Consider the following 21,881-nt stretch of genomic DNA (forward strand, 5'->3'; position numbering starts at 1 on the left):
AAACCCACTTTTCTTTACAATTATTTATTTATTTATTTTGTCCACTCACGCTAACGTTTTATGTGCTTTTCCCCTGGGCCCTTCGGTTTCAAATGCCCAGTTTGCAGAGTAGCTGGTTCGGCATAGTAGGATTCGGGGCATAGCATCTGCTGCTGTTGTTTTCATATTGTAGGTTAATCGTTGAACCTACTTGTATTATGAATTCTTAATCTTCTTTAGATTGCTCTGATAACCTGTGGGACAATTGTTGTAAAGTTTGGGTGTTGCCCCTGTGTATGTTGAAATGTTCGGTTTTTAGTTGTAAATTGTGGAGTTGTTGGATTTTGGGGAGCAGGGTGGCTCCAGGAGATTATGGATGATTTGTTAGAAGTGTGATTGTAATTCTACAGGTTGGGTAGTCCATTTTTAGGGGTGACTCTGCTGAATTTTCGGTAGAGTTATTCCTAAGGTGGGCCCCACATGGCCACCTCGGATTTCAGGGTGAAATTCGGGGCGGGTCCTGTCATGTTAGCTCGGAGACCAAGCCGGACGCAGATCCCAACCCAATCCCCTGATCATTTCCCACTCCCTGCGGCGACGACATCGACGGCCGCGACAGCCGATATCCCTTGGAGCCACTATCAGAATCAAAACCCGAGAACCCAGACGACGTTGCGGTTGTTGTAAGGGTTGAGTGACTTCTCTGGCGGGTCAGTTTTGGTCTTGCTTGACTGTGAGTGAAAGGAACGGCGAGGCCGCCGTGGATGGACGCCATCGTCTAGTCCCAAAAGCCTAGCTTCGCCTCCAACTCCGGGTACGAGATCTCCATCCCCAACCTCTGTCTAGTCCTCTTCCGGCGAAGACGGTGGTGAACTCAGCGTCTTCGAGGCGATGGAGATGGTGGTGACTCGCTCAGTCGACTCGGCAGGGGAAGAGAGAGAGAGAAGCAGAGAACATAATAAAAAATAAAAAAAAGGAAGTGAGGGGTAAAATAGTCATTTTAGACCTATTGTGTGAAAACTAAATAGAATAAGGACTAAACTGTTTAATTTAAAAGACGAGAGACTAAACGTACTGTAATCAGGTGCCTAGTTGAATACAATTATTTGGTAGAGACTCATGATAGTATTTCAAGACGTTCTCTAGATGCTTATTGTAATCAGGGGTTTAGGCTCAATGTCCCCCCCCCCTTGTATTCGACAGTTTCATTAATTAAGGCTTGAGGGCAGCCGCACCAGCCCTTTATTCAGAAAAAAAAAAAAAAAAAAGACGAGAGACTGAACGTACTATTTTTAAGAGAAAAGTACAGGGTGTGACCAGTAATTTTCCCTAAAAAGTATCTAAAGGTAAAATATTAAAATCAAATAAAAGGAAATTAGAAAACAAAAAAAAGAAGTGGGTCGAAAATACAATTTCAATTCAAAAATTGTTGCAGACAGTTTCTTAACTTTTATTCTCTTTAGCTACTAAAAGTTTGAGATTAAAAAATATTAAGTTTTTACTATATTACTCCGGACATCGCACGGGATATGACGCTAGTGTATCATAATTTTAATTCAATTTCCAATTCCCCTCTTACCACTTGGGCTACCCAAAAGACTAGGTTTATTCTACTTGATGGGTCAAGGTTAAAAATTTACTTTTTATATTATTCAGTTATTTTATTTATTATATAAATAGAATAAATAATTGATAAATAAACATCCATAAGTAAGGCATACGACCGTGTTAGATGAGTCTTTCTTCAGAATATCATGCAACGATTGGGCTGTATTGACAACTGGGTTTCTCTTGTTATGAGGTGTGTTCGTTTTGTCTCTTTTAGTGTATGTGTACGTTGGAGTAAGGAAGCAACCTGTTTGATTAAGACTTCTCGAGGTTTGGGGCAAGGAGATCCGCTCTCACCATATTTGTTTTTGCTTTGTTCAGAATGACTCACAAGTTTACTACAGAAGGTAGATAGTGAGGGTGTTATTCATGGGGCTCTTGTCATTGAAGAGGTCTAGCGATATCTCATTTACTATTCGCTGATGATGGTATGTTATTTAGAAGAGCTGATCTCTAAGAAGTTATTTGTATCAAGCAGTGTCTACTTTCATATGAAGGTGCGGCAGGGCAGAAAGTTAATTTTCAAAAATCTACCATTGCTTCTAGGATGGGATTAGGAGAGGAGCAGAGATTTGGAGGTGACACAGATGTTGGGGATGTCGGTCGTACCTTTTCATGAAAGATACATTGGGCTTCTAACAATAGCAAGTAGAAACCAGATATGTTCAAAAGATAAATGAGCGACCGGAGCAGCATTTAGAAGGTTGGTAGACCAAGCTACTATCTAAAGCAGGAAAAACTGTTCTCATGAAAGCTGTAGCTCAAGCTATTCCAGCGTACACCAAGTCAGTATTTCAATTGCCAAAAGAAGTTTCTAAACTATCAATCCAAGGTTGCTAGATTTTGGTGGGGTAATGAACGCACGAAGAAGGGAATTCTCTGATGTAAGTGGGAGCAACTCTGTAAAAATAAAAAAGTTGGAGGTTTAGGATTTTAGGATATTAATTGGTTGTTTTAATTAAGCTCTTCTAGCAAAGACATTTTTTTTTTTATATTCTAAACAAAAAAATTTGGACAATTTCTCGATTTATGCGTGTCATCCTTGCGCAAGGGCCATGCTAAGACATATTGGAGAATAGTGCTGCACCCTGAATCGTTAGTTAACAGAGTTCTTTAGGCCAAGTATGTTGTAGATGGGAACTACGCACTAGCGTTGCAGAGAAGAGGGGGACCTAAAACGTCCTTGGTATGGTGTAATCTGGTACTGCGGAAGAATTTACTATGTGTGGGCGTTAGATGGAGAGTGATGGGGGTTAGATGGAGAGTGAGCTCTGGAGAAAATATCAAGATTTAGAGAGATAAATGACTACTTTCTACATGGACTTTTAGGGTGGTAACTCCGAGATTCATGGAACCTAATGCAACTATTACCAACTAATATCCAGACCATGTATGTGGAATAGTGAGTTTACTAAAGAGATGTTGAGAAAATTTTAGCTATTGCTTTATGTGAAAGAAGTGATGGAGATGTTGTAGTGTGGCACTATAATGAAAATAAACACTATTTGATAAATTGGACTACTGGTTGAGAATGGAATTAAAATAGATCGTTGTGGAAGCAACGTGATGTTTTTCACTTCATTAATGTTTGGAGTACTATATGGAGTCTTAAGATTCCGAACAAAGTCAAGATCTTTTTATGGAGCGCTTGCCACACATTTCTCCCTTGTGCTGAGCGTCTTACTGTGTCACAATTTGCTTTGTAATTGTGCCCAAAAACCTTGAAATTTAACTTGTCTTTTATTATGTTTCATCTATATTTATCTCATTTCCTTTTCTTTATGAGAAACTATGCATTGAGAAGAAAATGACCATTTGAGGCTTGAAATGTGAAGAATTGGAGTAAGTGAATTAGAGAGAGATCAAGACAACTGGATAAATGACAAAAGAAGCTGATTGAGTAGAAGACATGGTGGAACATTATCAAAGGAATTCGTTTAAGATGGTAAATTAATAGCAGAAATAAAAGAACAAAAGCAAAAGTACCCAATTGCAATCAAGACTAAAACTTTAGTGTAGAATTTAATCCCAATCACCGAACCCATAAACTAATTAAGAAGAACTAACAAAATTTACTTACAGGAGACTTATTCTTTCGACTTGAACAGCAATCACAAATGGCATAATCCTATTTTATTTGGAAATTAACCTCTGCATTCTTCTCTCTCTGTCTCTGTCAATTAACAACCGAAACTGTAAGATAAAAGCAGTGCAACTGGCTCAATCTCAATCAACTGATTTGATCAAGATTTGAGAGAGTTCCGTTTTGAGAGAGAGTGTGAGGAGAGCGAGAGAGAAGAAAGAAGATCGAGCGCAAGCTGAAGAGGGTTTTTATACCTAGGCGGGAAAAGAAAGGCAAAATCGCATTTCATAACCGAGCCGACACTGTTACTAAGTCAATGAATAGTGTGAGGAGAATTAGTATTTTGTAAATATGTGTTGCCGTTTGAGTGCAAACTGCTTAGATGTACTTACTCATTATATAATCTTCCGGATCCATAAGTTGGTTATATTTAAGCCTCACTCTCTCTGGTCCTTAATAAAACAAAAGCAAGTGTTATATTTCATAAATATAATCAGAAAAAAGTAGCAATTGAGCATCTAAAGTTAGCAAGAAGAGGAAGGGCTTGCAGCCAGGTGAACAAGCTAGTTTTCTTTTTACAATCGGAGTTCGCTTGGTATTTTTCTTTAAAGAAGAATGGAAATATTGTATTCAATAAGCAAAGACAACATTACAACAGTAACCCCCCCTGCAGGGCTGTCAAAAAGAGAAACTGTTGAAATTAATCACCTCTTAAGTGAAGCTTAGGAAGGAGTAAATGTAAGATCAAATATGGACATAACACATATCATCATAAAGTAATTGATGATTAGCTTAATATCAATCCTAGTTTAACATGGATACAAACAGTAAATCAATACTAGTAACTTAATGAATAGTGTATCAATTCATTAAGGATAGTAATTCATTGCTTAGTCGACAAGAAAGGCTACAAGTTGTGATACATTAGGAATCTAAGAGTGAAACCTAAACCGACAAGGAATGCTTTAATGGGAAGCTTCTTGAGGTTTAAGTCTCATATATATACAGATGAATTGGTCCCTGATTACTACCACGACTATTGCATAAGTTCTGTCCATTGAGAAGCAAGTTGGTAAGTAACAGAAGACTATATTCAGTGATCGAGTTAAGCAGTTGCATAAGATGGAATCCATGACTGTTATTGCTGAAGGTAAGCCTTAATCCTATTATGATTGTTGTGCATATGTTGTGAGCATGTAACTATGGTTTTACAATTGGTATCAGAGCATAGGCTCACAAATATGAAAAATTGTTTTAGGGTTTTGCAAAACAAACATAAATTTTTTTTTTAAGGGTTTTTGCTTTACGGGTCAAGTAACTGATCAGATTATTGACCAAGTCACTGGTCATGTAACTGATCAGGTACCTGACCAAGTAAGTAACTGACCAGGTAACTGACCAAGTAACTGGTCAGGTACCTGATCAAGGTAAGTTACTTAAGTCGACTGCTGCATCTGGTTAATTATAAAATTCACGCTTCCGCTATGATTTTTTAGCAGCAAATTGGGGAAAAAGCAAAAACAGGTTTTTCTGTGAAAATTGTTTTCGATTCATAGCATGATAATTAAAGTTTTGATTGTGCCCAAGAACCCTAGTAGCATTCCCGGCGTGCGTTAGGCTAGAGTAGATGGTGACCGGATGAAATTTACAATTTCTTGATTGTTCTGTGGTTTCTTGGAATCGAACCAATTTTGGTTATGCTTGAATATGCATGTTGAATTGATTGATGATGTGGTATTGTATCTGTGATTGTGTGAACTTGTATGAAGAACAAAAATCTCCCAGATTTTGTTTACACGTTATTAAAATTGACAGATACAAGAGCTTAACTTTCTTACAAGGATGAATCTGGATAGAATGTAAAGTAAAAGAGCTCATATGTTTTGTGGTTTTCTGTTGGCACAAGTGATTATGATGCACAAAGCATCCTTCATTGATGTTGGCAGAAAACATTGATCAGGTACGTGTAACTGGTCAAGTAACTGTACCTGATCGAGTAACAAAACTGAAATTGTGTTTTGTGTTTTAAAACTACGCTTCAATTTTATCTTCCAAAGAAGTGGTCAAGTGTGGTTTTAGAATACAAAACAGCAGTATGCATGCTTGATGAAAATAAATTCGGATACTTAGAAATTTTTCTTCTGTCTAAAGATGTGGATAAATTTCTTTGGATAACTTGTTTTCATTGAACATGGCATATTGATAAAGAACTCCAGGATATTAAGTTTCTGCTCAAAAGTGATGCTTAATATTGTTTTTGTTATGGACTGACATGAATGCAAGTATGGTTGTTTAGGTTTTCTGTATGTTCTTGTTTTGGTTACTTAAAGCTAAATAAAACACAGAAAACTTAAACATATTTTCTTTACAAACTGAGAACTCACTCGAATTTTTGTTTTGCTCCTTAGGTAACTCTTACATGAACTTGAACAGTGTCTTGATGTTAACTGGAACCAACTATAGAGCTTGGCTAGACTCTGTGGAAAATTATATGGGAATGCATGAGAACATAGACTACTGCTTTACTGAGGATAAGCCTGAAGAGTTAAATGAAAAGAGCACCAAGAAAGATACTGACCTTTACAAGAAGTGGCATAGATCCAATAGAATGGCTAAGAACCTCATTAGAACATCTATGTCTAAGACTGTCAGGGGAAGTATAGAAGAGCCTGAGCTAGCATCAGATTTTCTGGAACTCATAGGTGCTAAGTTTAAAGAAAGTGAAAAAGCAGAAGCAGCTAGGCTAACCAAGGAGTTTCATGATTTGAAGTACATGGGTTCAGGGGGAGTTAGAGAACATATTATGAAGATGATCAATATAAATGGCAGACTCAGGGAACTCTTAATGGGGGTTAGGGATGAGCAAGTAGTGCATTATGCACTACATTCCTTGCCTAACAGTTTTAGTCATCTTAGGACCAGTTACAACTCTCAAAAGGGAAACTGGACTCTAGATGAACTTATATCCATCTGTGTGGATGAGGAATCTAGGATCAAGGAAGAAAAGGAACCTGCTACAACCATTAACCTCATTGAGAAGCCTAAAAGGAAAAAGCCCCAGAATAAGCTCAAGCCTACCAAAGCCATAACTAAGAGTTCAACAGCTGTAGTGGCCAAGGAAAACAGGCCATTCAGGTTCAAGTGCTACTTTTGCAAAAGAGTAGGACACATGAAAAAGGACTGCACTGGCTATAAGAACTGGTTAGCCAAAAAGGGTAAGATTTTTTCTAATACAGTTTTTTCCTTAGAAATTAATCTTATAAATGTTGAACCACAGTCTTGGTGGATAGATTCAGGCTCACCTATTCATATTACTAATTCTTTGCAGGGATTCATAAGGAGGAGAATCCCAAAAAGTGATGAAGTGAACCTGTGTGTAGGAAATGGCATGAGAGTAGCAGTCAAGGCTATTGGAACCTTAAAGCTCGATTTAGGATTAGGAAAATTATTAGTTCTGGACAATGTTTTTTATGTACCTTCCATGAGAAGGAATTTGGTTTCAGTTTCTCTTTTAGTAAAATCTGGTTGTAGACTTGTTATGGATAGTAATGGAATTCTTATTTCTAAAAATTCTGTTCAAATTGGTTCTGGTGTTATTATGAATGATTATTTACAGTTAAATTGTTCAATGGCTCAACAAGAAATTTTACTTGTTGAAAATAACACTAACAGTACTAGCACTTTAACAGGTGTTAAAAGAACCAAACTAAATGAAAAGTCTGCATTTTTATGGCATAGAAGACTCGGCCATGTTTCAAAAGAGAGACTGAAAATTTTGGTGAAAAACAACATCCTAAATGAACTTGATTTTTCTGATCTAACAGACTGTGTTGAATGCTTTAAGGGAAAAATAACTAATACTAGAAAGAAGACTGCATATAGAAGCCAAAATTTATTAGAACGCATACACACTGATATATGTGGACCATTTAGGCATCAAACTATCTGTGGAAATGTGTATTTTATCACATTCATTGATGACTTTTCTAGATACAGTTATATTTATCAACTAGAAAAGAAAATCAAAACAGTAAGATCAGATAGAGGAGGTGAGTTCTATGGCAAGTACACTGAATCCGGCCAACAAAAGGGTCCATTTGCCTTGTTTTTACAAGACAATGGAATTAAAGCTCAATATACAACACCCTATAACCCACAACAGAATGGTGTTGCAGAGAGAAAGAATAGGACTCTTTTGAACATGGTTAGATGCATGATGTGTACAACAGGTTTGCCTAAATTTCTGTGGGGTGAGGCTTTAAAAACTGCAAATTATATTTGCAACAGAACACCTAGCAAAGCCATAGAAAATACTGCTTTTGAGCTTTGGTGTGGCAGAAAACCTAGTCTTCATCACTGCCATGTTTGGGGATGTCATGCAGAAGCTAGGATTTATAATCCAAGCTTGAATAAACTTGATCCTAAGACAGTTAGTTGCTATTTTATAGGTTATCCAGATAAATCTAAAGGCTATAAATTATATTCTGCTTATCATTCACCTAGAATTTTTGAAACACATCAAGTAAAGTTTCTAAGTGAAAAAGTTCACAATACAAACCTTGAGGATTTATCCTCAGATTTTGAGGAAATTGTGTCGGATGAGAATATAAGCGTAGCATTGCCTTTAGAACAAGAAGTAACTGATCAAGTCACTGGTCGAGTAACTGACCAAGTAACTGATCACGTACCTATAACTAGTCAAGCAACTGACCATGTCACTGACCGAGTAACTGTCACTGGACAAGTCACTGACCATGTAACTGGTCAAGTATCTGACCAAGTCACTGGTCGAGTACCTGTAACTAGTCATGTCACTGACCAAGTAACTGGTCAAGTACCTGTCACTGATCATGTCACTGACCATGTAACTGACCAAGTAACTGTCACTGGTCAGGTAACTGACCACGTAACTGACAACCCTCAGCCTAGAAGATCACAGCGAGCAAGAAAACCAACTTATGGGGGGGAAGATAGTGACTACATTGTTTATCTGCAAGAAGCAGAAATTGAAATAGATTGTGCAGAGGACAATGATCCAACTACATTTAACCAGGCCATTGAAAGTAGTGAATCTCATCAATGGCAGCTAGCAATGGAAGCAGAAATTAATTCCATGAGTCAAAATGCAGTTTGGGAATTAGTTGAACCTGACCCAAATCAGAAACCTATAGGTTGTAAATGGGTTTTCAAAACCAAAAGAGATGCAAATGGCAATATAGAGAGACATAAAGCAAGATTAGTTGCCAAGGGTTTTACACAGAAGGAGGGCATTGACTTTACTGAGACTTTTTCTCCAGTTTCTACAAAAGACTCATTTAGAATAATCATGGCTTTAGTTGCTCACTTTGATATGGAGCTACACCAAATGGATGTTAAGACAGCCTTTTTGAATGGTGAACTAGATGAAGTGATTTATATGAAGCAGCCAGAAGGTTTTGTGCAAGCTGGAAGTGAAAACTTAGTATGCAGGTTAAGAAAATCAATTTATGGCCTTAAACAAGCTTCTAGACAGTGGTACAAGAAATTTGATTCTGTGATTTCTACTTTTGGATTTACAGAGAATCTTGTTGATGAGTGTGTTTACTTGAAGACAGTTGGGAACAATTTTATTTTCCTAGTACTTTATGTTGATGATATACTTTTGGCTAGCAGTAACATTAAACTGCTTAAAGACACCAAGAGCTTTCTGTCAAAGAATTTTGACATGAAAGACTTAGGAGAAGCATCCTATGTACTAGGCATTGAGATTAAAAGAGATAGAGCACAGAGACTACTTGGTTTGTCTCAACAGAATTATATTACCAAAGTTTTGAAGAGATTTGGTATGGAGAAGTGTGCAACTGGAGAAGTCCCCATGTCCAAAGGAGATAAACTAACCAAGAAGCAAAGTTCCAAAAGTGATGTTGTGAAAGAAAATATGGAGTCAAAGCCTTATGCTAGACTTGTAGGAAGTCTCATGTATGCACAAGTCTGCACTAGGCCAGACTTGTCTTTTGCAGTAGGGATTTTATCAAGATTTCAGTCTAATCCAAGCCATGAACATTGGGTAGCTGGGAAGAAAGTGTTGAGATACCTGCAGAAAACTAAAAGTCACATGCTAGTTTATAGGCAAGTGGAGGATCTGAACCTCGTTGGATTTTCAGATTCTGATTTCGCAGGGAATTATCCAGACTCCAAGAAGTCAACTTGTGGATACGTGTACATGCTAGCAGGAGGTGCAGTTGCTTGGAAAACCATGAAGCAAACTCTAGTTTCAACCTCCACCATGCAAGCTGAATTTATTGCAGTATATGAAACTGTGTGTGAAGGACTTTGGATCAGGAATTTCTTGATGCAGACCAAAGTGTTAAGTCACATTGTGGCAGACACACTTGTGATTTATTGCGATAATGAAGCTGCAGTTTTCTTTAGCAAGAACAGTAAAAGATCAAATAATTCTAAGCATATTGATTTAAAGTATTACAGTGTTAGAGAAAGGGTTAAGCATGGTGAGATAGCTGTTTTGAGCATTGACACGAATTCACAGCTAGCAGACCCCTTCACCAAGGCATTGTCAGTAGCAGCATTCCAGAAGCATACAGCCAACATTGGAGTTTTAGCTAGTCTAGATGCTTAGGTTCAGTAGAGAGTTAATCCAGTTGGAGCAATTTAAATTTCTAAGGTTTTTGAGTTCTTGTATTTTTTTAGTTGTGGTCTTTTGACTTTATTTATCACAACTTGTTTGTAATGACAGATTTTATTATTATCAATAAACTTTTGAGGTATTTCCAGTTATGATTTTGCTGCAGCTTTATTGTTTTATTTTGGAAATTATCATCTTGTTTTGAATATCATACTTGCTATCAGATGGCTTAAATCATGTGAAGCATGATGTTAAGGTTCAAGCAATATTTTTAAGCCATCAGTGTTCAGTGAATTTGCTTGAGTTTCTGGATTTAGAAACATAAAGTAGGACCTAATATATGTTTACTTGTTGATACACATTAACATATATTGTATCACTTCTGGTTGAACATATGTGGATTGCAGAAGCTTATGTTAGTGGTTTTGAAACTCTGCATTTTTGTTAAAATGTATATTGTTTCTTGCTCTGCATAAATAACTGTGATCTGACCATGTTGGAATGGATTTTCGATTTGAGTTTGTTATCTGGCGCGCACTTCAGTAAGTTAAGTAGGTTTTGATGTTCTCTGGTGCAAATCATCGAGCATGATATGTGTGAGTCCAAGGGGGAGATTGTAAGATCAAATATGGACATAACACATATCATCATAAAGTAATTGATGATTAGCTTAATATCAATCCTAGTTTAACATGGATACAAACAGTAAATCAATACTAGTAACTTAATGAATAGTGTATCAATTCATTAAGGATAGTAATTCATTGCTTAGTCGACAAGAAAGGCTACAAGTTGTGATACATTAGGAATCTAAGAGTGAAACCTAAACCGACAAGGAATGCTTTAATGGGAAGCTTCTTGAGGTTTAAGTCTCATATATATACAGATGAATTGGTCCCTGATTACTACCACGACTATTGCATAAGTTCTGTCCATTGAGAAGCAAGTTGGTAAGTAACAGAAGACTATATTCAGTGATCGAGTTAAGCAGTTGCATAAGATGGAATCCATGACTGTTATTGCTGAAGGTAAGCCTTAATCCTATTATGATTGTTGTGCATATGTTGTGAGCATGTAACTATGGTTTTACAGTAAAGTCAGTAAAGTAGTAAGACACTAACAATATTTTTTTCTTAGTAGACTCCATTGACCAATAAGCCCTATGATACTTTATGGATATTGATCCCAAGAAAAAAAAATTCCAAATTTGAATCTTGATCGAAGCAACCCGAATCTCATATTTTAATGCAAAAGCCACTTCCCCCAAAATTCAGATCCAAACAATTGTGCTCAAGAACAATCCAAACACACAAACTGAAGCCTAATTAAAAAAAAAGAAAAAAAAAAGAGCCAAAGCCCAAATATAGTTTGTTCTTCTAGCCAATCCACCACTACTACTACCGTTGCAATCACTCTAAGGCAACCAAAAGCCCTCGAGGAGACCACAACCACCTGCGCCACTAATAACATATATATTTGAAAAGAAAACACCACTCGCTCCCAATCAAGTCTCTAACATCGACACAACTCACTTCTAAGTTGTAGCCCTGAAGCAGCAAGGTAGGAAGACAGGAAACTGGTGAGAGCTCCGGTAGGGACGACTTCGAACACCTTCTATCCTACACAATACCGCCTCTATAAGAATTTATTGCTTCTAGCTCCCTCTCCAAAAACACCATCACTGATCCAACTCCAAAAGCCCACCACCATAACGTTGCCTTATCAGAACTCAGCATTAGATCTCTATTGGTTGAGTAGATGCTAAGAAAAGAGAGTAGATAAATGCCTACCAAGGTCTCCTTAAGGAAACTATGCCAGAGTTGTTGACCCAAGAAGGCTGCCGCTCCCATAACGATGCTCAATCAGTTTTGTAGCTTCAGGAAAACACTAACAGAGCGAAATGTCACTCCTTAAGAGAACTCATTTTGTTCATAATTTTTTGATTTTGGACACTTCGACATCCAGGGGTCGCAAACCGACCATAGAACGCTGTTCAATAAGCGGACCGCATTAGTTGTCCGCTTTCAGGTTGGGTAGTAAGGGTTGGAGAAGGGCAATCAGTCATTCTTAAAACCAGCATTCTTAAGACCAAAGAGTCGGGTGTAAAAGGGGGAAAGCTCTCCATTCCTTGTCCTCCTATAGCTAGATCCTCTGTAACCACAAGAATTATTAGTTAGAATGGGATTCCAACTCAACACCTTTCCTTTTTTTTTTTTTTTTTTCTTTTTTTGAGATTTTGAGAAGAGTTGCTCTTTGGAGAGCACGGTATCTCTGATAATAGGTCGGATCGTACCAATATCAATCCATTTTATTCTATTTATTCCAAGGAAAGGATTCAACAATAGCTTAGACAAAATAAAGGAACTTTTCATACCTTGTTGAATAGAAGTAAGGAATCCAAATCTTTTTTTGATACGAAAAGACTATAAATTAAAAAAGGAAGCCTCTCTGGCATCCTGAGTTTACAATATCAAACATTAAGGCCCTTGAAGCCTCAATAGGGACTCTATTTGTCCACACATTTCCACTAGTACAAGGAATCCAAATCTTTGATGATTTTGTCAGCATATAATTGTTTTCAAATGAGTTCATTCAACGATCGATGTAAAATATTACGATGGGATAAAAAAAAAAAAAAAAGAGATAGGGATTCCCTAATTCAAATTACAAATTTGTTCGGCCCCTCAGGAACAGCCTCTCAAATTGATCTTTTTTATTCGTTTTATCATTTACTAACTCATAATCATATTTCGGTAAGGACAATTTTTAGGTTCACCCCTAGGGTGAACGAGCATATTCACTCCCGTTATCGATTAACATATTTTTACTTAATAAATTTTAATCCAACGGTCTATATATTAAATTATCCTTTAAAGATCATCTCTGTAAAAAATCAATCGAATCGGAAATCATTTAATTATCTAATTGAATCAAACAAATGGATGGTTCTAACAACACAAATCGGAAATCTTCAATTTGATTGATTTTTTACATAGCTAATCTTTGTATTACGTTATACAACATGAATGATTGGATTAAAAAATTATAAAGTTATTATGCGTTAATTGCAAGAGAGGGTGAATATGGTCATTCACCCTAGGGGTGAACCTAAGAATTGTTCTAAAACTAAATATTTCTATTTGCAACTCAACAATTTAAAACAGACTTTTCAAGTATTTAAGTATTATTTAATGGATGAAAATGGGAGAATTTCGAATTCCGATCCGTGCGGTAAAATCCCTTTGAATCCATTTAACTTGAAACCCTAAATTTTTTTTAAATATTGTCTCTCTCTGTTTTTTTTTTTTTTTTTTGAGGGAAGAGAAATCAGGTTCCATTATATTAAAGACATCTCTCCATCAAGCTAGAAGGATTCAAGAATCCTTCATAATACATCTCAAAGTACACTTCAGTCTGCATACAGCAGAGCCATAAAAAACTAACCAAAAAAATGCAAAAAATAAAAAGCCTACACCTATCCAACCCTAAATCAGAGCAACTGACATGACAAGCATTGCCACCTAAGACCCTCCTGGTGTACATCGTTACTCATCAGCCAGCGTACAGCTACGACCAAGGGCAAAATAAGATAAGAGCACTTATTCAAAACGAAAGCAAAATGCAAATTAGGCTCACCCCCCAACGACCCAAACCAAACCAAACCCAAAGGGTAGAAAATAGGGCAAGGACCAACCCAAGGACCAGCCCACCAAACCGAAGCCCAGGGAAGCTGAGGCCCAAGGTCAATCTTGCACCCCACCATTCGGCCCCAAAGATTCAGCCGGAAGGACCAACCAGAGAGCAACCCAACCTCATCGCTCTGGCGGCCTCTCTCTGCCCTCCACCATCGTTGAAGATAAGAGAGGACCTCCTGACCTCCAACCTGGAATCAACAAGTGACGCTCAGAGGTGTCTCCTCAGATCCTCCGCCGAAACTCCTTCGAGAATCCAAGTGCTGTAGCACCACGGAACACACTGCTTATCGAATCCGAAGTCTTAATCCAACACTCTCACCACCATAGCCTTTAGCCGCCGTGACCGGAGCCTGTCACCCCCGGGAACGAAAACACGACACCCTTACTGCCACCACAGCAGAAAGCCACCGCAACTCGGAGCCGTATTGCCTCAAAATGAGCCGTCGAACAAAATCCCAGAGCACCTGATGACGCTAATCAAGGATGCCTCCGTCTTCTCGTCGTCCCCCTAGTTTGGATACAGCACGGTCGCCGCGGCCAACGAAACCCTAGGTTTCGCACTCTTGAGGTCGCTCCGTATTGCTCGGAGGCCTCCGAGTTGGTTATAGCTAATTTCTCGAAAAATTTTGTTTTTTGGCAACTTAAGATATTATTTCCAAAAATATATATATATATATATATATAATTTGGATACTGAAAAAGTTCGGATTCATATCGGGTTTTGTAAACTCCAAAAGCCCAAATATACAATGAACCGGCCCAAATGAGTGGTCCGTCCACTGAACCCTGATTCCTGCATCATACTCTCACGGCGGGAAAAGTGTAAAGTGGAGTGCGAATTGGCGGGAACAAATCGGAGGCCCAAACATTCGCATATAAATCCAGTCCCCTACTCTTACCTACAGGATCCTCCAATTTCAAATTCCGAAACCTCTTATGGGAAAGAGAAAGAGAGCTAGGGTTTCTGAGCAAAAGCAAGCACCAGAAGCCGGAGAAGACGAACAGCCAATGGACGAAGATCACAACGCCTCCTCTTCAAGTAACAACAAGACTCTCTACGAGGTATTCCACAACTCTATTGCGATTCGATTTGATAAGAATTTTTCATTTCTTTTTCTTAGCGAAGCAAAAATTTAGATCTGTGAGGGTTTTTGTTGCCCTAATTTGGAAAAATTGGGTGTTTGAATTGTAGGTTCTTGGTGTGGAGAGAAGCGCCTCTCAGCAGGAAATCAAGAAGGCGTATTATAAGTTAGCATTGCGACTCCATCCGGATAAAAATCCTGATGATGAGGTGAGAGTCGGTAAAGTTTGTGATTTTGTAATTTTCTCTGAGATGTGGTTTTGTTGTGGATTGTAATTGTTCATGTTTGTCCGTATAGGAAGCTAAAGAGAAATTTCAGCAATTACAAAAAGTGATCTCGATTCTCGGGGATGAGGAGAAACGAGCACTGTATGACCAGACTGGTTGCGTTGACGATGATGTGAGTTCTTTCGATGGTTTTCTAGATGTTATCTATGATATCATTTGATGGTGGTTTTCTATGTATTAAATAGGATCTAATCGCTAGAAATGACTAGAAAATATGTCAGTGCTGTTGTTTTTGTTTTTGACTATTGAGAAAGTATATAATGACTGCACTTATTCCAGTGCTGCTATTTTTTCAAGTAGTGCTTATTTGGATAGTCTTGTTACATGAGCAGGACCTTGCTGGTGATGTTGCTCAGAATTTGCACGAATATTTCCGAGCCATGTATAAGAAGGTCAGGATGTTTTGTTCTCTTCTGATGTAATATAATGTCCTTTATGCTTTATTTAGATTTATGATAACTGATGCATGATTTATAGGTCACTGAAGCTGACATTGAAGAGTTTGAAGCAAACTATAGGGGATCTGATTCTGAGAAGAAAGATTTGATTGAGCTCTACAGCAAGTACAAGGGCAATATGAACAGGTACTAGCATTGTATAAATCTTTTCCCAATTTGGATTTCCTGTTTGGTGCTTACAGTTCCCTCCCCTTGCAGACTCTTCTGTTCAATGCTTTGTTCAGATCCTAAGCTTGATTCACACCGCTTTAAGGACATTCTTGATGAGGCAATAGCTTCAGGTGCAGATATCTTTTAGCCTCTGTTTTGTCTGAAATGTTTAAATCTGGAATTTCAATGCTATAATTAAATTGCTTGAATATAGTGTTAATAATGCATAGAAGTATAGTTTCTAGTTGTGTGGCAAGAAATGAAGAAACACTTGGATTGCAAATGAAGGATTGAAACTTAGTCATTTCAAATATATGACTTAAAATGTATCTAGTTATTTCAAACAAATTGTATTTAGTATTTGTTTTCTCCGAATCAATCTAAGTTTCAGAATCAAAATCCGGTTCTGTTTTCTTGAATCATTCTACCAAAATGGGGTTTTAGTACCTTTTCTTCTTTATGAGAAAAAGATAGAAAAAAAAAAAAAAGTTTCTGTAATCCAACCACAAACTTATGTCTTATACTTAGTGTCTAACATGTATCGGACCTCAAACATCACCTGCTAAGCCTAGCTGATATCTTCAACTTAATATATCCACTATGCAACTGAAGGTGTTCAGAAACTTTCCATGTTCATGGGATAACCCCTTATGCTTTTCCTGGCAATAGTTAAATGTAATTAGGATCATGCCAGTTGCTGGAGTCTTACTTTCTCTGCTTAAGGGTTTTGGGGAACAAATAATGGTTGTTGGTATGAGAAATATTAGAGCCTTGTTCTAATCAATGGGGTCGCCACATAGATTACGAGCCAAATGTTCATCAAGTCACATGTATCACTCTTTATGTTTGATTTTTCTTCCTCTATCTTGATTCTATCTAATTAATGGGTATTTTATTAGTTGTTGAGCATGTCCAAACTATCACTGTTGGTTCTTTCAAACTATCTCCAAAATGCATGGAAAGATGCATGTCTCAAATGTTCAAGTAATTCTGACATTTATGAATTCTTGCTGTACTGAATCGTTAAAGGTGTGCTGAAGTATATGTCATATTGCTGACATTCACCCTTTTCCATCCTGCTCGCTTTTGTAGGAGAACTGAAATCAACCAAAGCCTACACAAAATGGGCAAAGAAAGTATCTGAAACAAAACCTCCTACTAGTCCTTTAAAGAGGAAGAGCAAGTGAGTACTTTTGCTACAAGTTTCTTTTGTTGCTCACATATATTTTAATCTCATCCGGAAATAAAAATTGCATGCTTACATTTTACAGGTCAAGTAAACAGTCAGAACCAGATCTGTATGCCATCATATCTCAGCGTAGGAATGAAAGGAAAGACCAGTTTGAGTCTATGTTCTCTAACCTAGTCTCTAAGTATGGCGGGAGTAATGATGCTTCAGAACCCACAGAAGAAGAATTTGAGGCTACACAGAAAAAGCTTGAAAGCAAAAGGTCCTCCAGAAAATCAAAGCGCAAGTAAATTGATGACGTGCTCGAATTTCTGTCTATCAAAACTTTAGCGTGTTTTGTTAGACATTTAAATCTGTGCCTTTTTGTATGTGAGCTTTCCATATGTTGATAGTTTTAGATGTTGCCTGATGCTGTATTCGGAAGTATGCAAATGGGAAAACTCGCTGAAAGAAATCTACTTGCCCTCTTTCTCTCTCTCTTCTTTTGCTGTTTTGCCATTTGATTTTCATTATGGGATTTCAAAGTAGCTTTTCTTGTATTATCATGATATTGATGTTTTTTACTGTGCTCTTGTTTAGAGAAAGGGATTAGAGGGTTAAAAAGGCATGTTGTTTCTTACAGCTTCAGGCCAAACTAGCAACTACATACTGTTTTCATCTAAGCTTGTTCGGGTATTGTAGCTGTTTACTTCAAAATGTTAAAACAGTAGCACAAACTATTGACATAAACATACTTGCTTTCAGAATCATTGTTGTTCTTCAATCAAGCTTTGTTTGGTACAAAGGTTTCTGGTGTTGGGTTGCTGAAGTTGTTTTTCAGTGTTGATTCCTTTTCTGTGTTCCTCATCAAACCACGTAGTAATGAAGTATATCCATCAGTTGACAGACTGCTACATACTACTAGTATTTGTTAGTTGCATGATTGCATTAGTTAGGAGTGGTTACTACTAAGTAAGCTAATAGCTGCCGTCTCTTCGTTGTTATTCCTCTGGTTTTATATGCATTTATATAAAGAACGTATTGGATTTTTCTGGTCGTTAATGAGAAGAACGTTATTTTTATTTGGTGCCGCTAGTCACAGTTCTGAAAGCTGTGATCACCAAAGGTTGTTTGGAAGTAAAGGACAAGTACCCATTTTCATGTTTGACGGTGTACCTCATGGTTTTCATTCCGACCAGGAAAAGAAAAACAAAAACCGTAATCATCACGGTACGTCTCACCCATCAAGGGCTTTTGAGCTTTGTTGTACACCCCATAATCTCATATGATGATTTCAAGTCTTGTATGGAAATATATAACACCTTGGGTACCGATAACCAAAAATTATTTATATAAAGTGATATTACATATAATGACACAACTTTAGGGGCATCCTAGAGAGAGCATCTACTTTGAACAATTTCACCCACTGGAGTATAGCACCAACAAGCAGGACTAACCTTATCAAGGGCATGAGCGAGTGAAATTGCTTTAGTAGTGGCTATAAATGCATGAGTAGGTGAAATTGCTCGAGTATAAATGCATTTATATTAACCCTCACCAGACACATGTATAGCATCATCCCCCTGCCCCAAACCCCCAATTTTGAAATCGTTCAAAAATGTAGTGCTCAACAAGCCACACCCCTATTGCCAAAACACTTGGATCAATCAGAATACGCATAAGTTTCAAGAGTCAGCAGAATTCTTCATTGAAAAACCAAACAGGAATTCCGAGACACGGCCACGGCTCTCAAAATGTTTGAAAATTCGAGCAAAGTGAACAGCCCCGGGCAAATCTTCTAGAAAAACGAAAAATCGAAACAGAGAAATAAGAATATTTTGATTCTATGGACCTCCGAGGTGATGACAAGGAGAAGCCACCACTATTGAAAATAAGAGAGGGTTGAGAGGAGTCAGAGGACACATTTTTGTAATTTCGCTACTAGCAATTACTTTTGACTTGTGTTGGAGAATAAACTAGCAAAATCAATGTATAAGATATATTTAATAGAAGAACTAAACAATAAAATCACAATTGTTTGTGGCTTCTATTACATATTAAGAACTATTAACCATTAAGGCCGCCTCGGGCTTGCACTTTGTTCTCTCCGGCGGCGCCCGGACGTCGGAGATGGCCTATGGCCTCACCGCTGTCATAGGGTTTGCTGCCGGACGGGAAATCTACTGTCCATAGGGCTGTTGAAGGGCTTTGCTCGGGTTTTTGTCAGGGAGTTCGGCTGGGATGGTGGTGAAGGGTGGATCGTGCGTACGGTTGGGTTTATCGATCCCCGCGGCTGGGTTTTGTTGGATCGGTGGTGCCATTCATTGGCGGCGTGCGATTGCGATGCTTGGCTCCGGATCGGTTGTTCTGGTTTGATGCAGGTCGCGGCGGCGGCGTGAACTCAGGATGGCTTCGTTCGCCGGGATGGTTTGTTCTGTGCTGATGCAGGTCAGTGAGGGCGGCTTGGTCGCTGCGGTGGTGAGGCGGATCGGGAACATGCAGGTCGGGCGATGTGGATCAGCTGGAGCTTGGCCGGATGGTGACGTACGACGGGGTTGTGAAGGAAGGTGGACTGGCCCGACCCAACTTGACGGGTCTGGAGTAAATTTCCCTTTGGTGGACTACCCCTGTTGGGCTAGGGTTTTGCCCTAGTCCATTGCTATTTGGGCTAGGGTTTAGGCCCTTGGCCCAACCCTATGTTTTTAGTTTTTTTTGTCTAATTACACTATGTTCCTTTGTTTTAGGAACCTCAAAACCCTATGTGGTTGGGGCCTATATTCTATGTTTTTATCCATAGTTTCTAGGCTCACTTTAAATGAGTGGTTAGTTCGAATATAGGTGGTCTATTCTCTATGTATCACAGTAGTTCTGCTACAACTTCTTGATCTGCCTAGCTGAAGGCAGCAGAAGGATATGTAATGGCCATCTTGGCATGCATCAATGAAATCCACATTTCCTTCAAAAAAAAAAAAAGATATATTTAATAGTGAATAAGTAAAAGCTAACTTTTAACAGGAAATATCACAACTTTGTGAACAAAATCTAGCCGTCTCTCTGTTTGGGTTTTCTAGTGAAAAACTCTTCGACAAAAACTACCAAACCTTCACGCCTCAATGGCTTCCTCCTCAGCTAGTCTTACGGCGGCTCTTCCTCTGTCTAACTCTCCTCGCGTTTCTCTTGGATCGGTGGGGCTAGAGTAGGGCTGTCAATGAATCGTGTCGGGTTGGGTTCGTGTTGGGTCAAGGTATATGTCGTGTCACAAAAGACAAACCCAAACCCAATCCATTTACTAAATGTGTTGAAAATTTAAACTCAAACCCAACCTATTTATTAAACGGGTTACCCGATTCCAACCCGCTTAATTCATTTAATAAATAGGTCGTGTCGTATTAGACAAAATAACCCATTTAAGAGTTAACACTGCGACCCATTTAACTAAAAAAATGCATAAATTGATTAAATTCACTAAAAACTCCATAAGACGAAGAATTTAAATAATTATATATAATTCATAAATAATTAAATCCAATAATGATGAAAAAAATTATTTCAAATTGTCCAATCCTAGGATCAAATACTCCCAACATCCAAAATTTCAAGAAGAAGTATAGCATAATCGGGTTATACGGATTCGCTTCGTGTTGGTTGGTTGACCCGCGGCCGACCCGTTTATTAATTGGGTCATGACGGGTTGACCCGCGGCCGACCCGCTTTTTTATCGTGCGGGTTCAACCCGCTTTATTTCGTGTGAGTTTCGAGTTGTGTTATCGGGTCGTGTCGGAATTGACAGTCCTAGGCTAGAGGCTCTGCTAGTAGATAGTATATGGTGGGTAGACTTCTTGGACCCAAAGCCAAATTCTCAAGATTTAAAGGCACAATTCCCATCATCTGGAGGATCAAATCTAGTATGACTATTCAGGACGTGGGAGATCGATTTGTTTTCCAATTTGAACCTGAAGCGGAGAGGAATAAGATCCTGCATGGTGGTCCATGATTCTATAGAAATAACATGCTCGTTCTTGGAGAGTTTGATGGTATGGGGTCAGTGTTGGATGTCCCTATGAACCTCTTGGAGACCTGGCTTGCGGTCAAAGGTTTGCCTTTGATCCTACGCAACAAGATGGCCCTGCATTTGGTAGGTTCGACTATTGGTCATGTTCTGCGTTTTGATCAGACTGCCCTTCATAGGAAGGAGGAGAAGCTGCAGATTCGTCTGGTCTTTGATGTCCGACGTCGAGTTAGTTTTTGGAAGTTGTTTGAATTCTCGCCGGTGGTGGAACTAGAACTAACCTTTGTTTATGAAAAGATCAAGGGCTGCTGTAGAAATTGTGGCTTCTTTAAGCATCAAGCATTTGGCTGTGATTTCTTGTTGGTGAAGGAGAAAAAATCCTTGCGAAGCCGCCGACAACAATATTAGCCGGGCTGTCCTTGGCTTCGAGCTCGTATATCTGTAACCCTAGACAAGAGGTAGGGGGAGGCGGACTAGTCTGGAGGTAGCAGTGGTGTTCTAGTGACTGTTGGGATGACATCCGCTGCTCACACATGCATCATTGTTTCTGATGCAGACCATAAGGTGCTACAGTCCAAGACCACAAATGCTCAAACCTTCTCGGTCCAAGCTTTTGCCGGTTTTAACATGACTGAATTCTTGAAAAATTCGACAGCTTCAATTATGTCAAAACAGGTTACTGATGTCAATTCTGGGGGTGAGATGCCATTGGTGGTGCTTCCATCGTTGAAAATGGT

At 38.5% G+C, this 21,881-nt stretch overlaps 1 protein-coding gene and 1 pseudogene across 1 annotated transcript; one reads left to right on the forward strand and one right to left on the reverse strand.

Moving 5' to 3' along the window:
- Nucleotides 1–2,591: 2,591 nt before the first annotated feature.
- Nucleotides 2,592–2,650, reverse strand: LOC133724037 (U6 spliceosomal RNA; annotated as a pseudogene).
- A 12,143-nt stretch (nucleotides 2,651–14,793) lies between these two features.
- LOC133722660 (chaperone protein dnaJ 6-like) lies at nucleotides 14,794–17,628 on the forward strand. Its single transcript, XM_062149526.1, has 8 exons — nucleotides 14,794–15,049; nucleotides 15,180–15,278; nucleotides 15,367–15,468; nucleotides 15,689–15,748; nucleotides 15,834–15,940; nucleotides 16,013–16,095; nucleotides 17,057–17,147; nucleotides 17,236–17,628. Exons 1-8 carry the CDS (start codon nucleotides 14,924–14,926, stop codon nucleotides 17,441–17,443), a joined length of 876 nt encoding a protein of 291 aa, XP_062005510.1. The 5' UTR covers nucleotides 14,794–14,923; the 3' UTR covers nucleotides 17,444–17,628.
- The last annotated feature ends 4,253 nt before the right edge of the window (nucleotides 17,629–21,881 follow it).

Source organism: Rosa rugosa, chromosome 7 (assembly GCF_958449725.1).
Source record: "Rosa rugosa chromosome 7, drRosRugo1.1, whole genome shotgun sequence".
NCBI classification, from domain to species: Eukaryota; Viridiplantae; Streptophyta; class Magnoliopsida; order Rosales; family Rosaceae; genus Rosa; species Rosa rugosa.